This window comes from Peromyscus californicus, unplaced genomic scaffold, assembly GCF_007827085.1.
Source record: "Peromyscus californicus insignis strain IS unplaced genomic scaffold, ASM782708v3 Scaffold_11__1_contigs__length_118956290, whole genome shotgun sequence".
NCBI classification, from domain to species: Eukaryota; Metazoa; Chordata; class Mammalia; order Rodentia; family Cricetidae; genus Peromyscus; species Peromyscus californicus.
The window spans coordinates 32,516,001-32,531,873 of NW_026294402.1; the positions used below are offsets into that span (position 1 = coordinate 32,516,001).

Below are 15,873 nucleotides of genomic sequence, written 5' to 3' on the forward strand. Positions count from 1 at the left end.
CTGCCTCAAGGGGCTCTACCAGTTGATTTCTGCTACATGTTTTAATAAGCATTCAGTTTCTGTCTGTCTGTCTGTCTGTCTATCCATTTATCCTCTGTCATTCATCCCCATTTATTCTTTTATGTTAGGCGTACTATCTACTTAATAAACTCACTCATTCAAAACTGTAAGTATGGCTATCATAGACCATTCTCCAGACTACATAGAACACTATTTTCTGTAGCGGGAACCACCAAGAGAACTACAGCCTGGAGATGGCAATATCAGGAGTTGTTTGGGCAAGTTCATTTTGAGAAACCTGACACCCCAATAGGAATTTTAAGTGGTAGTTGGCTATACAAGGTTGGAGCTGGAGGGATGCAAAGTCTGGCAAGTATGTGGAGATGGTTTAGGAAGTCATGAGACTGGATGCCATGCACAGGTGAATATTAAAAAGGAGCCCAGCGGTTGAGTTTAGAGGGCCATCAGTGTCGAGTGGTTGGAATTGATAGTAACGAGCAAAAAAGACTTTCAGGGAGGGCTACATACTCAAGCCCTGTCTCAAGAAGACAGAACACAAAATAAAACTGTAAGCTGTGTGGTCAAAGCAGCAAATATTCACCACTGATCCAGCACATAAATGGTCTGCAATACATTTTCAATGAATGATTGCTTGTTATGACAAGTGAACATCAGTGGGTACAATTTACAGGAAGGCAGGATCTTTACTTATCTTTATAACAACTCAAACTATTAAAAAAGAACAAACCTCAGGGCTCAGTATATAGCTCAGTCCAGGCTCTGGGGTTCACTACCACCACCATCACCAAGAAAAAACAGAAGGCAGACTATACTTAAAAGGCACTGAGGTTACCAGCAGAAGAGAAACATGAACTGAAGCCAGCATCCAGGAGTGGGGTGGAGCGGCTTTACTCACTAGGTATCAGACCACACAACCCCAGGCTGAAGCCTCAGGTGCTACTGTTCAGATGCTGATATCAAAGGTGTTTATACACAGGCTGGGGACAAGCAGAGACAATTCTCCTGTTCCCAGGGAAATCTTCAAGGGGTGTGTTTCAATGGCATGTTTATTAAACAAATGCTCATGACAGATTTTCACAGCAGCAACAAATGTTATTCCACAACATCAAATTTCCCTTACTGAGGAAAAAAATGACAATCACAACAGTGATGGATTTGGAGTACTTTTCATGTTTTCGGGGGGGGGGGGGGGGCAGTGTCCTCACTTGTTTTCCTCTCCTTTCGCCTGTTCACTCTTATCTTCTGACTTCATTTTCTTTACCTCTTCTCTGGCCTGATGTCCCCGGAAGACTGACTGAATTTTCACAGCAGCGAACTCCTCCTTTTCTCTTTCTTCCTCAGTAGACTCCTTCATTAAAAGGAGAGAAAGTGAGAGACTTTTCCAGAATGCTGCTTTTTTGATGCTGCAGAAATGGGTCTATAGATTTAACTAATTTCTAGATGCAACTATTTGAGGTCTGTTGCTTCCTGGTTGGTGGGGGGTGGTGTTCACACATTGTCACATTGTGTGTGTAACGAAGGCTGAATTCAGCCCAAAGAGCGGGGATTCAACTTGCCACTCTTTAATACATCTTAATACAAGATCGTTGTCAACCTCTTCTCTCTTGTTCCCAGATAGTACCTATTTAAAGTTTCCTAAGAAATAGCATTGTGTCTGTGTTAACATCAGTACATGTGCTGTTTTGAAGTAATCGTGGTTATATAAGATGGATTAAGATGTTAATTCTAATTTCTAAATGTTTAGACAATTAAAATCATACATTTAGAGGTGGAACATCAAAGAGAAAGTCAGTTTACTAATACTGGGTTTATCAGAGTTGGCTAAACAGTGACATACAGTTTCTCCTTTTTCTTTTAAATTTAGGTATAATTTACAGATGGCAAAATTCATGGATCCTAAATGTAGAACTGAAAATATATATGGCCCTTAATGTATCTTTTTTAAGCTACAAAGATAATAAACACACATTAAAAGTGCTCAAGTTGCTGGGCGGTGGTGGCGCACGCCTTTAATCCCAGCACTTGGGAGGCAGAGGCAGGCGGATCTTTGTGAGTTCAAGGCCAGCCTGGTCTACAGAGCGAGATCCAGGAAAGGCGCAAAGCTACACAGAGAAACCCTGTCTCAAAAAAAAAAAAAAATGCTCAAGTTAATCACTTGTAGTGAAAAGTTGAAACATTTTCACATCCTCAAATCTTGCTCCTAAAAAGTTACCATTATTGTAGGCTGCATGTCTCTGTGTGTATTTGTGTATGCTTATACACCCTTCCAAAATCTCTTTTATGTTTGAGTCCATTTACGTGAAGACACATTTGTTTTTCATTTTGAAAACAAGACCACACTAATTGGAATGCTCTACAGCTACTTTCCCCATGAAACATCATATCTGGGTTCTCTTTTCTATGCGGTTATCTCATATATAATTTTGCTCAGTTTTGATGGGAGGGGCATGGCCACTGTGTTCCATTGTCCTGATTTAGTCATTCAGTCAACTACTGACGGAACTTTGAGCTGTTCAATCCCCTCCATTACCAACAAAACTTTTAAATACAAACAGACAGGCATAAAATTCTTTGAGAGGATTCTCTAATATGAATAAGTGAACTACTCTTAAGTTAAAAATTAATGGCACCTTAACACAAACTTGGAATAGCTTATAAAAGAGCCTTTACAAGAGAAGTAAGGAAATGACTCTGTCTTTCTGTACTCCCTGAATTCCTACTACATCTGATGCCATGGTTAGACTAATTGGGTTGTATGAGTATTATTCTACAACAGTTAAATAATGTAAGGGAAAGTTGTGTCTGAATGGGTGTTGTTCATTTTAGGTATCAATATCCTTAACAGATACTAAGACAGGAAAAGGAACTCAAACATTTGAACTCTGACATTGTACAGAATTAATTCTTTTATACAAAACCTGGTTTTCCTTTTTCTTTTTCTTTTTTTTTTTTTGTTTTTTGTTTTTTTGAGACGGAGTTACTTTGTGTAGCCTTGGCTGTCCTGGAAATTGCTCTGTGGATCAGACTGGCCTCGAACTCACAGAGATCCGCCTGCCTCTGCCTCCTAAGTAATGGGATTAAAGGCGTGCACCACCATCGCCTGGCAAAGCCTGGTTTTTCTTAGTTTGGACTATGAAGAGTCCAGGCAATGATGTTTTTGAAAATGTTTAACTGGCTCTACAGAGAAATAATAGAACAAAACAGCATTATCCTCCTAAAATACCACCAAAGCTCTGGTTTGTAGTGTTTACCTTAGTCTCAATACTCTAAGGTGGCTGATTTTAAGTAATCGAAATGAAGTTTGTTGCACTGTGCACAATTGTCTCCAAGTAATGGCTTTAGCACACCCCTGAATAGAGAGAGGCAGTATCTTTGAGGGTGGATTTTCCTATTTCTGGGTGGCTTGGATGGAGAATATCAAGGCAGGAAAGCACTTTTATAGAAGACCTTGCAGGGACCATGAGTAGGCCAGGCTGTGTAAGGCCATTTTATTTGGTGGTGTGTAAGTGCTTTCCTTTCATTATCTCTAACCTTTGCCTTTGTGTGGTGGGTGGCAACAGCAACAAGCCGTGGAAAAATTCCCCAAGCGGAATATTAATATGAAAGACGAGAGGAGGCCCAAGTTCAGCTGTCTGTCTCTTTCCCATGGAAAGATTTTCTGATCTAGATTTTTTTTTTTTTTTTTTTTTTTTTTTTTTTTTGGTTTTTCAAGACAGGGTTTCTCTGTGTAGCTTTGCGCCTTTCCTGGGACTCACTTGGTAGCCCAAGCTGGCCTCGAACTCACAGAGATCCGCCTGGCTCTGCCTCCCAAGTGCTGGGATTAAAGGCGTGCACCACCACCGCCCGGCCTGATCTAGATTTCTAAAGGGAAGAATGAGTTTATGAAAATAATCTGTTTATCACCGATGTTAAGTATCTATCTAGAAAGCACAATTCTAATTTCAATAATATAACTAACATTGATATATATTTTGTGCATAACTTTAAACTTAGCGATGCCATTGTGTGTAGGAATACAAAAGTAAGTGGAAAATACTACATACAAAGGCCATAACTGGTGTTTCCTCTCTCTCGGGTGACTTGGACACTTCTTGTTCACATTTCTCAGTTTGTTCTGGGTCCTAGAAAGAGAAAAGAGGGCCACATAGGCATTGTTTTGAAGATAGCAAACTCTTGGACTATTCTGCTTAAGGGAAACGGGAAGTTAAGGCATTGAGAAGCATGGGAAATTAAAGATATATTAGTTTTTTTTTTAACAAGAATTTGTCTTGGAATAAATGGAAGTGAAGGAAAACTCAAGGGATAAACGACTGCCTCACACTGAAAGTTGATAAGGTTTGGTAATAAATCTTGAGGACCGTAGGGAAAAAAGTTTATAGTTTCTACAATAGCAATAAAAGTCATTGTATTCCATAATATGAAGCCAGGTTGACTTTTTAATGATAATTATAGATTAAAAACTAAGTCAATAGTACAGAAGAGAAGGTATTAGAGGATGAATTTGATCAAAGCACCTTATGTGCATTCATGAAAATGTCAACTATTATTTTATGCAATTAAAATCAATAATATATTAAACCAGGGAAGTGAGTTTCACTTTGGAAAAAGATGTATGCATAAAGAAGGAGCCAGCTCAGTCTGTTTTGACATGACTAGTCCAGTCTTCTACCAAATACAGGCACTGCTAGCTCACTGCCTTCGGGAAGAGAGGCTTTAACATGGAAAATGGAAAACTGAGGATATGTAAATTAAAGGAATAACATAAAACTCTGGAAACCCAAAGTAAAAGAAACACCTTGAATTTTCTATATGACACAAGGGCATAACATTTTCAATATTATCTCTTTGATCTCAATTTAAAAAAACCCAAAAACCCATGAGTGCAGATAGTCTGAAAACTAGAAATAAAAGCATCAGCCTCATACAAGCATGTATAAATGGACAGAAATTCACTTTTGAATGCAAAGTAACAGCTTCTACAAGACATTCTCCAAATCTACTGGCCTACATTAAAGTCTGAACTTTGCCAATGTCGCTGGAGTCTAACATCTGAGAAAATGATATTTTTCAGCTGTCTAGAGTAGTACTCTAAAAAATTTTAATTTATTGTCTTTTTGTTGTTGTTGTTATTGCTGTTGCTATCTTGAGACAGGGTTTCTCTGTGTAGTCCTGGTTGTCCTGGAACTTGCTCTGTAAACCAGGCTGGTCTAGAACTTAGAGATCCTCCTGCCTCTGCCCCCAAGTCCCGAGATTAAAAGCGTGTACCATTACCATTATATTTAATTCAAATTAGTCTTTTTGTAATATGTAAATAAAAAAGTTGGACTAATAATGTCTTATTTTATGGAATATAATTCTTGACTTGTGATGCTCAATACAGTTTAAAGAATAAGAGATGGGAGTAACTGTGTGATAATCAAGCTCCTACTCCTGTTGGTCATCTTTAAGTTCATGTGAAGGATCGGTACTCAATTCAGATAGTTCAGAAGATTATTTCTCATTATCAAGAAGTTTTATTAAGTTATTAATAATGTTTGACACACTTCTCAAAAATTGGGGGAGACATTAATAATTTCTTTTATAGATAGAAAAAATATAGCCAAATTTGGTAGCTTCATAGGACTGTACCTTGAATGCGTGGTTGTTATAGAAGCGGTCGTCTAGCTTCGCCCCCCATTCTGCTGGATCAAAGTTGGTTTCTAAATAATAAAAATAATTTTATACTTATTTTGTGTTCATTATAGTGAATCTAGAACAATACAGGAACACGAGTTTCTTGTTTCAAATCAGAGGTTCTTTACTGATGGCTGAAAATCTTACTGACATTGAACAGCCCAGTGCTGCATAAATAATTACTAAATAATAATTATGACGATGAGTTTAACACTGAATGAGCCTTCCAGGAATATTTACTCATAAGGAAATGAGAGAGAAAGAACAAATGTCAATATTCTAAATAAATAGACACCTAAAACACGCATTAGCAACTGCATAAAAGTATGTAAAATACAGTAAGGAATCAGGGAGTCTGGAAAAGTGAAAAGTAAAAGTTTTCAAATGAGACACATTATGGAGACAGTTAACATAGACAAGAAGTATTTCCATCCAAAGATAATTTTCTTTAGTTTTCCATCATGAAGAATTTCAAACTCCAAAAGTAGGATGCTCTAACAGGCCCCATGTGCACGTTACATAGAGGCTACAATGATCCATTCATGGTTTATTATCTTATCTATACATTTTCTTCTGGTTATTTTCAGGCCAACCCCAAATACCATATTCATTAATCAAGAGATATTTAAATTTGTACCTCTAAAAGAGTCTTTACAATATAAGCATGTATCATGAACATATCTAAAATATTAACAATTTCTTACAATCATCCTGTATCTAGCCAACTATCCAAAATTGTCCCCATTGTCTAATATATTTATCTTAATCCTATCAGAGCCTCAAAATGGACACATAAGGCCTTTTGTTATGCCTTAAAGAATTTTTAGTGGAAAATTCACCACCATCTTATTTTATTGTGCAATTTATTTGTTGATGAAATTGGGTCAGTTTTCCTTTGGAATTTTCCAGTGCAGATATTTCCAACTGTCTACACACAAGGGATTTTAACAGGGTCATTTGCCCTTGAATTCCCTGTAGATTGGTAGTTAGATTTGCAGGCTTCATCTGATTTAGGTTTGATTGTTTTGGCAAGAATACTCATTGGTAGTGGTACTTAATCTCAGAAGATAACTCATATCCTGCTCTCTTTAGTTTTTAAATAATTTTTTAGGCCCTTGATGATTGTTCCTGAACTTATTTAGGAGTACAAACTGATAACATTCTAAATTAATCAGTACTTATTTTGGGGTGGACTCAATAAAGAAAACAGTCAACCATTTGGTTACCTTGAAATATGGCTCTTACAAAAACAAGAAGGGCCGGGCGGTGGTGGCGCACGCCTGTAATCCCAGCACTGGGGAGGTAGAGGAGGAGGATCTCTGTGAGTTCGAGGCCAGCCTGGTCTACAGAGCTAGTCCAGGATAGGCTCCAAAGCTACAGAGAAACCCTGTCTTTAAAAAAACAAAAAAAAAAAAAACCAAACAACAACAACAAAAAACCAAGAAGGTTACAGGTTTGATTCCTTTACCAGCTTTCAGAATAACCAGCTGGCTCCCAGTACTTTCCTAGGTGGCCTGATGGTGAGTTCTTTGTGACTTATTTTAGCATTATGAGTTCACAAATGTTTAGTAACCTGGGTGAATTCTGGTCCATGGAGTTTTATTATTTTTCTTGATTCTCTCTTTGTCCAAAATTTGGTCAGTGATGGCTTATTCATGTGCTTGGATGCTCTTCAGGCCTTTGCTAGCAATCCTAAAAATCATTAGGAGCTTGTTTTGTGGGATGGAAAGATGGTCAGCCTATTCTTACATATTTATCCCACATGTATGGCACTAATTGCAAGTTTGGTTCATGGGAAATAGTATTCAGAGGTGATAATATAGGGGATATTAGCCACTAACAGTTAGTTAGTCATGGTTTTGAGGTTTCAAAATGTAGGGAGCCAGAAAAGACTTCCATTAAAAAATACATTTTAAAATAGTGTGTGCAGGCGTGAGTCTGTAAGTGCATGTTTCTATATATGTATGGGCAGGAGCATGCTATGACACACGGAAGTCAGATGACCAATTTCAGGATTCTGCCCTGTCCTTACACCGTGTGAGTCTTCTGGCTTTTCACCAGGAGCCGCACTCTGAGCTGCTTCCATTACAAAAGAGAAAAGATCTCACTGGTATTTCTAAATTCAGGTTCAAGATTACAGGGTTTTATTAAACTAACTATAATTTTTTTCTTATACTCCAAATTTCATTCCCAACAACAGTAGCATACTTACTTGGTTTGTTCTTCCATAAACAGTTACAAAGTTTCTGGAATAACTCTCCACATTAGTCAGCTTTTATCACTGTCACAAGTACCTGTGCTAAATCGACTTAAAAGAGGAACGGTATATTTTGGTTGACAACTTTAAAGGTATTAAGGACTGATTTGCCTTGTTGTTTGGGCCGGTACAAAAATGAAACAAAAACCACCTAATATGTGTATTTGGGTTGTTCTCACAAACAATACTAGAATGAAAAGTGTAGAGGTGGAGCTTCTGGGATACAGGTTAAATAAATATGGAATTTTGGCAGATACAGTATTTAGATTTTGCTTTACATCTCTAGTAGAACGGGTGTGAGGGCTTATTTCTCTCAGCCTTATCTACAAACTCTACTGTCGAACTTTTGGCTTTCTGACAGTATGATGCAGGAGTGGCTGTTGGCATCCGGTGTATTTCGTTTCATTATGTGTATTTGTGTGTGTGCCTATGGAAACAAGGGGAAGTCAGAGTCCCTGGAACTGTAGTCACAGGCAGGCGTGAGTGGCCAGGAGTGGGACTGCTGTCTGAACTTGGGTCCTTTGGAAGAGCAGTAAGCGCTCTTTACTCCTAAACCATCTCTCTATCCCCAGTTGAGTGAAATTTTGACTTGAATTGTTATTATGGTCCAGTTTGACCAAATTTTCATGTTAGGGGCTATCTGTGTTTGCCTTTGTGTGAACTGTTTGTTGATATCTCTTGGTATTAATGAGTTAGGACACACTATTTTTACAAGCTCTTTATTAGGTTTATTAACTTACTGGGACGTAAACTGCAAGCATTTTTTCTCAGTTTGTTATCTGTGGTTTTGTTTTCTTTCTGGTGCTTTGCCACATACACGTTCCCTTTTTCTGTTGTCAGTTCTATCCATCTGCTCCCTTGCTGTTTGGGGCTTTGAAGCAAAGAAGGCAACTTAGCAAACCAGGTGTTTTCTTAGGTGATGAATTACACTTTCTCCTGGCATCGATATGGTTTCCTTTTCATATTTAAATCTGGAGTCAATTTATAATTTATCTGGATGTATGATATAAAGAATTGATGCTATTTTGTTTTTCCATTTTTATCTCAGCATCATTTAAGAGCCCATTTTCTCCTACTGATTTGAGAGACCATTCACACTGTTTATGAACAGGTTTCCTGCCACAAAAATGAAGACCTGTGAAAAATGGTGGCAAGGGAATTCTTGCAGGTTGGGAGATTGGATTAGAAATCCATGATGATTTATTTTGGCTTTGCTGGGGAAGGCTAAATTCTTACACTGCATCAGTTGGAAATTCACGTTCAGTTGACATAGGTGGAAGTGGGTGTGGTGGTTAATTGTTTTCAAATGGTTTTCATCATTTGTTTATCAGAGAGCCAGGATTCTGGGGCTGTTCGTCACCAATTGTTTTTATTACTGTGACCTGGTAACAGTGACTCAAATATTTTTTTTAATGGTATGTTTCTAAGTTCTAAAATTAAACAAATGCCCAAAGATTTTTACTGCATGAATCTGCAAAATTAATATTATGATAACAAAATTCATGTTTACAAAAACTACTACTTTTAACTAAACGATTTTAATAGCTTTTCTCTGCTAATGTTGAAGACTGTGCAGCAAATATTCACCCTGACTAGATATGGGACAGACCAGCAGTAGTCAGGAAATCGGTGAAATTTGGAGTTCTTCAAAGGCAGGATCATAAGGGACGGGGTGGAGTTGTTTGGTGTGGATGGGAGTTGTTTTGATTCTAGCCTCGCTCTGGGTTCTTCCCTCTGTAAAATGATTTACAAAGGAGTGTCTGTCTGCCTGGGGCTGTTTCTAGTCTTCTCTGCCCAAAGTAATAATAACAAAGCTCCTATAACATGATTGTTCCAGGCAAGAGCAGGTTCTCAGTACAAATTTAGGATTGTGATCATTCCCCTTTTGACCCATTCATGACCTCAGAGTCATGAATCTTCAAGGCTGGGATCTGGAAACTGTATTTATGAACGGAAGTGTAGGAACTCACTTTGGCTCGAAATCAAATAGTTACTATTAGTATAAACCTTAGTCTCTATGCAGGTTGGGACCTGGAGAGTATATAGAATGTAAATTACCTTCCCCAACTGGCAATTCACTTGCCCAAGCAATTTGTTTCTGTGCCTTTGCTGAAGAACAGTTTCATATACCCCAGCGAAAACCAATTTATCTAATCTAAGGAGGGTTGAATTATTTTTATAACACTTATAATACTTTCAAATGAGAAGAATCAAAATTTAAAGAAAACTGCAAATTATCCTCTCAGGAAGAGCAGGCAGTCAGCTAGGAGGGATGCATAAGAACAGATCTACCTCCTTCACCACCGTATAGCTGAGACATGCTAAGGGTGGCCTGGGGAGGGAACTGGTACACACTGTTTCAAACAGCAGGAACTGTGTTTGAGACCGCTTACCTCCTAAAGGCTTTCTGCACAATGAACACAATCTTAAGTTTCTGTTGTTGCTGTTATTGTTTTCTTTTTTGTGTATGTGTATGTTTTTTTTGTTCCCGTGTGTGTGTGTGTGTGTGTGTGTGTGTGTGTGTGTGTGTGTGTGTGTGTGTATGCGTGTTGGGGTGTGTGGACACGTGTTTGCATATGTGTGGAGATCACAGGCCAGAGACAGGTATATTCCTCAATTCTAAGTTTAACCATCATGAAATTCTTAGTTTATTTAAAAATTCCTATTTTTTTTAAAAAAGAGCTTACTCTCTCTTTTTTCTAGAAGGTTTTCAAAATACGCTGCGGCAAAAGCTGGTATGTTGCTCGGTTGCTCCCTCAGAATCTCCCGGGTCAGCCCTTCAAGAAGATTTCCAAATCCTTGTGGAATTCGGTAGTGGGTGTTGGAGAAGGGAATCGACATCTCCTTGGAAAGAATTGCCTATGGAACCTGAAGATTCAGTAAAAAGTATCTAATTTTAATGTGTCTAATTTAAATTACATAATCACAGCTATGACAAACCAACTCACAATCACAACTCAAATTATTTCTGAGACACACATAGTTTGGATTTTAAAAAGAAAAGTTCATTTGATCCAGGCCTGGTGGTGATCTATCTCAGTAGGTAAAGGCAGACCTGAACGAAAGCCCTGCAACCCATGTTGTGAGAGGAGAGAACCGACTCCCACAAACTGTCCTTGGACTTCCATAGGCAGGCTGTGTCCCCAAGGTTACATCCATACACACATGCACACTCAATAAATGAAAACGAAATTCACCCCCAACCAAGTCTACACGTTTCTTCTAGAGTTTTGAATTCTATCATGAATCATTGGTTTTTGTTTTGTTTTGTTTTTCCTTTTGAGACAGGGTGTCTCTACATAGACCTGGCTGTCCTGGAACTCACTATGTAGCCCAGTCTGTCCTCTAACTCGGAGATCCACTGACTTCTGTCTGCCAAGTGCTGGGATTAAAAGACATGCGACACCACAGCCGGAGAATTATAGGATTATAAATGAAGATCCAGCGGGGCGGTGGTGGCGCACGCCTTTAATCCCAGCACTCGGGAGGCAGAGCCAGGCGGATCTCTGTGAGTTCGAGGCCAGCCTGGGCTATAGAGTGAGTTCCAGGAAAGGCGCAAAGCTACACAGAGAAACCCTGTCTCGAAAAACAAAAACAAAAACAAAAAAAACCCCAAAAAACAAAACAAAACAAAAAAGCAGATCCACTAATTTGGACAAATCAATTTTTTTTAAAAGTTAGAAAACCACAGTTTCCACTAGATGTTAAATTCGTCTTTCTGTTCTTAAGAGGTGAGGGTTGATTTTGCTAGTCCGCAATATTTAAGAGATAATGACTGCTGGGAAGCTAGTATAGTCCCTTGTATACTGCTAAGAAACTGTTTAAAGGTTAAAATTAAAAAAAACAAAATGGTCAGCCGGGCGCGGTGGGGCACTCCTCTAACCCCAGCACTTGGGAGACAGTCAGGTGGATCTGTGAGTTCGAGGCCAGCCTGGTCTACAGGGCGAGTTCCAGGACAGCCAGGGCTACACAAAGAAACCTTGTCTCGAAACAAACCAAACCAACCAACCAAACAAACCTAGTCTTGGTTCTAGAAATTATTATAATTTGTTGAATAAAATTTCACTTTTTAAAGTCAAGGGCTGGTTTAACTGTAGTTGACACTGGCTGCTTGGGGACTGGGTTTGTGACCCTGAGAGGCACAAAGGGGCGTTGGTTGGGAGGGGTCTAGGCTGGGGCTTTAACGAGGCCTGACCTGTGGGAGATTTCCCTTTCTCTCTGTTGGGCGGAAACAGGGGATTAAATATCGAATCTTCGAGGGTTGTGAAAAGCCCTGAGCCCGGCGGGAGAGCGCGGGCGGTAGAGGGGGAAGACAGGTCAAACCGTGGGCGGGACGTCGACGACCTAAGGTTCCAGATTCTCCAAGAAAGGGCTTTCCGGGCTCCCTGTGTGCTCCAGGAGTCGAGGGAGTGAGTGTCAGGGATGCCGAGTGGCTCGGACACACGAAGGAAAAGGCGAAGCCTCCACGTTGGAGAGGGAATGGGGGAAACCGCCTCACCTCTTCTTTCTCTTCTAGCTGGTGCGGATGGTTCCAGTTGTTTTATCTCGTTGCTGGGTAACCGTTTTTTTTTTTTTTTTTTTTTTTTAACTACGGCGGCCGGGAGGAGAGGGGGAGCGCCCTGTGTTGAGCCGCGGATGGTTTCGCGTACTGAGAGCTCGAGGGTGGGGCCCGCTATGTGACCCCGCCCAGGCTCCGCCCCTACCCAGGCCACGCCCCCGTCACTGCCCCTGCCTAGGGGCCCGTCCGGAGTCCAGCACTAGACACGGACTTCCGCAAGAATGGTTTCCCGGGGGGCTGTGTTTGGCCTGCTGCTGCTCGTAATCGTTCGAGCCAGCAGAAGTGCAGGTGAGGTGACACGGCTCTGTGGGACCTTTGCCTTTCAGGTCCTCTGCAGGATCTTGGCTCTCGTTCCCTCTCAAGGTCTGGTTTGAGTCAGAACCGGTCTTTCCCAACCTAGGCCTGGCGTGCAGGTACTGCTGGGCCGCCTGCTGACTTTATCCCCACCCACGGTCGGTCCTTCGCTTGCAGCATAGGGGCCAGAGGGAGACTTTGGTTTATCAAATTGAAGAGGCTCCAATGTGCCCAGACCGAAGTCTTCAGGAGAGCTCCGAGAGAAGGGGGCGAAGCTAGTTAGATAATATTTGGAAACAGGTGACTGAGTCATCCAAAATACTTCAGCACCTGCCCCCTCAGTGGTACCCTTGGGGAGGGCTTCTATCGGGATGGGTGCCTTGAGGGAATTAAATTTTACAAGTTAAGTGGTTATTAGGGCTAAGAAATACAACCCCCTCACTAGCTCAGAATAATTTAAGGTTTAGCTCTGAATTTTGGTGCAGCTTAGAGAGATTGGTGGAGGGATAAGGCTCATCACACTGGGGAGGGGACTAACTCACATTGGCTATTCTACAGGCCAGGGCTTGTCATCTGACTAACCTGAGCTGGACATTGCCCGTCAGAGTGGAGATACCAGAAGACAGGAATCTGTCTGTTCATTCAAAGTAGAGTGATAATGCTGGATCCACCCACTTTCTTCTTTGGATCACTGAAAGGGTGGACCCCAAAGACTGTCAATAAATGAAATTTAGGGAGTTGGGATTATAGCTCAGTGGGGTTAGAGCTCTTGGCTAGAATGCTAGGAATTTGGACGTTCTTCACCACAGTAAATAAAAGAAATGAAGGTTGAGGTGAGAAGAAATGGCATGATTGGGTTCTACTCAAGTACCAGACAGACCCAGCCCATCAGTGGGTTTTCAGAGTTTCAAAGCTAGTGAGTGCACTGTAGTGGTCAGTCCCGTTTCTCATCCCTCTCATGATCTTTGGACCTATCATAGGAGGCAGGGAGAAGGTACAGACAGTAAGCCACTGTTTTCTTAGTTTTTCTCTTAAGGCCTGTCATATTTACTATCATTGTTTTATTTCCTTTGGGCCATATTACATGACCTTGATTTGCACTTGACAGTATCCATTCATGCTCCAGATTTCTCGCCCTCCCTTCTTCCTTGTATATCCTAATATCTTTCCTTTAACTCTCCCCTTTTGCTCATGTTTCTAATGTAATAAAAAGTTACATTTAGCAATGAGAGTTACCTATGAACTCACCACTCAGTTTGAGGACTACAACTCGGTGGCTTTTATCAAGACTGCCGGTGTGCTCTTCACTAGTACATCGGTTGGCTTCCCATCAGAGGCAACCAACTTCCCTAAAATGTTTGTTAGTCTGCTTGTAATGATTGCGTCTTCCCCACAGCACTCATTCCTGTTTTCTACTTCACTTCCCAAAGGAAGGGAGAAATCCAACACCTTAAAAAAAATTCATGTCTGAATATTCATGGTTGTTGGAGATATGCCATTCTTTTCTGCCCCTTGCTCAGTTCCTCAGTATGTTTCACTGTCTGTTTAACTTAGAATGCGAGCTTTGTAAGGATAGAGTATATAGTTTTTCTTTGCATTATCGTCACAATCTAACTGAAGCAAAAAGGGAAGTTATAATACCTTTGGAATTAGATGACATGGATTCTAATGCTGTCATAAACTACCTTCTGAGGCCAGTCAGAAAAATTAGTGTCTCCAGTATCTTAAGCACGCCGTCACATGTGTAAGCCCCTAGTAGACTGTAAAATCACTGGCAGCAAGAATTTTTTTTTAATCTATTATTGGTAGTATTTTCCCTTCGCCGTTACAGCCTCAGTGTGTAAAATAGTGTCTGGCACACAGTAGGTATCCATAAAGAGATATTTGTTGAATTCACAGCTGTTCTAACTATTCTTAAAAAAAATTGCTTAATTTAGTTGTGCCCTAGTCCCTTAATGGGTAATGTGTTTATATCTCTTGATCAGTAAGTAACACGATTTATACTATTATTATCAGATAGTTTCCACCTTTAAAATTCTTTTGCTCATCATGAAGCCGTTCACGGAGAGGTTCTATAAATGTGTGTTGGCAAACACAGACTGGCTTGAAAAGGCATTCCCCAGCCTATGGACTACTGGCTGCATACTCCAATATGTAAGCTACATTTTCTTCCCTCCATCCCTCTGACTCCAGCCCTCTCTCTGCTCTTAGCTCTTATTTATGCATTTGCTTTTCAGCTTTTGTTCTGTATCTACCCAAGACAGGGCCCTCCCACACATATGCCTCCCGGTTTCCCCAGCAGGCTGCCAACCTGCTTATGCAATTCTGGGATGTCGTGGTCCCAGAGTATTTTGCTCATGGTACATGCATCTTGAGCTTGTTAGGCCTTCTGGATGAACTTTGAGTGTCATGTAGGCTTTGTGATCAAACGAACTCCCGAGTGAGAAAGAGAGCGGAGGATTTTTAGGCACTAGAGTCTGGAACTCTAAGAGCAGTATAAGTAGGCCACCAAGCTTGTGAGGAGACCCCCATTAGCTCTACTTCCCTGTTAAGTATAGCCTAAGGGGCCTGCCATCTTTTGTAGCTTCCAGGGAGGAAAATGTCGGCTTTGTTAATTCTAATTCTCTTTCCTGCCTATCACTTTTATTTAAAAAAAAAAAAAAAAGTGAAAAAACAAAACAACCTTTAATTTTGTAAATTATTTTCTTTGGAGAATTTTTAAAAAACTCTTTCCTGTTGAGACAAATTGGGATGTAAGTTTTATGATTTTCCTAGTTAAATTTCTGTGAGCTCACTGGGACATGTGGATCAATGCTTGTTATTTAAAAAGTACTTCAATATAGGCTGTGGGTTAAAAATAGAAATGATCTCGTTAAAGTGAATTCTTATTCAGTCTTGTTAGTGACTCTTAGCACAGAATCCAATATGCAAGTATGCCTCCTCTTTCCTTCGCCTGTGAAATGGTGACAAGACCTTTTCTCTGAGATTTTAACCTTCTGCCTCTCCATGATCTTATTTTTGTGTCCTGAATTTATCTGAACTTACCAGGAAGATAAATTGTCACAGTCAT

At 40.2% G+C, this 15,873-nt stretch overlaps 2 protein-coding genes across 4 annotated transcripts in view; one reads left to right on the forward strand and one right to left on the reverse strand.

Annotated features, from left to right (window-relative positions):
• Window positions 1-15,873, forward strand: part of Siae (sialic acid acetylesterase) — a 100,991-nt gene that overhangs the window by 44,759 nt on the left and 40,359 nt on the right. The window contains exon 1 of one of the 3 annotated variants that reach the window (XM_052756934.1): window positions 12,616-12,797. The exons of the other annotated variants lie outside the window; for them this stretch is intronic. Coding sequence (XP_052612894.1) covers window positions 12,731-12,797 — 67 coding nt within the window. The 5' untranslated portion in view covers window positions 12,616-12,730. Of the gene's footprint in view, window positions 1-12,615; window positions 12,798-15,873 lie in introns of those variants that run through there. 3 annotated transcript variants of the gene reach the window in all.
• Window positions 1,050-12,541, reverse strand: Spa17 (sperm autoantigenic protein 17). The gene is made up of 5 exons (XM_052756976.1): window positions 12,450-12,541; window positions 10,639-10,819; window positions 5,650-5,720; window positions 4,065-4,142; window positions 1,050-1,369 (listed from the first exon to the last, which is right to left on the reverse strand). Exons 2-5 carry the CDS (start codon window positions 10,790-10,792, stop codon window positions 1,223-1,225), a joined length of 450 nt encoding a protein of 149 aa, XP_052612936.1. The 5' UTR covers window positions 10,793-10,819; window positions 12,450-12,541; the 3' UTR covers window positions 1,050-1,222.

Bases quoted from the DNA above. Each gene is read 5' to 3' on its own strand.
- Spa17 (XM_052756976.1), bottom strand. From the start codon at position 10,792: ATGTCGATTCCCTTCTCCAACACCCACTACCGAATTCCACAAGGATTT. The intron at 5,721-10,638 runs GTAAGCTCTTTT...TTTATTATTTAG, and splicing joins CCTTCTAGAAAAAAGAGAGA to AAACCAACTTTGATCCAGCA. The intron at 1,370-4,064 runs GTATGTAGTATT...CTTTTAATGAAG, and splicing joins AAACACCAGTTATGGCCTTT to GAGTCTACTGAGGAAGAAAG.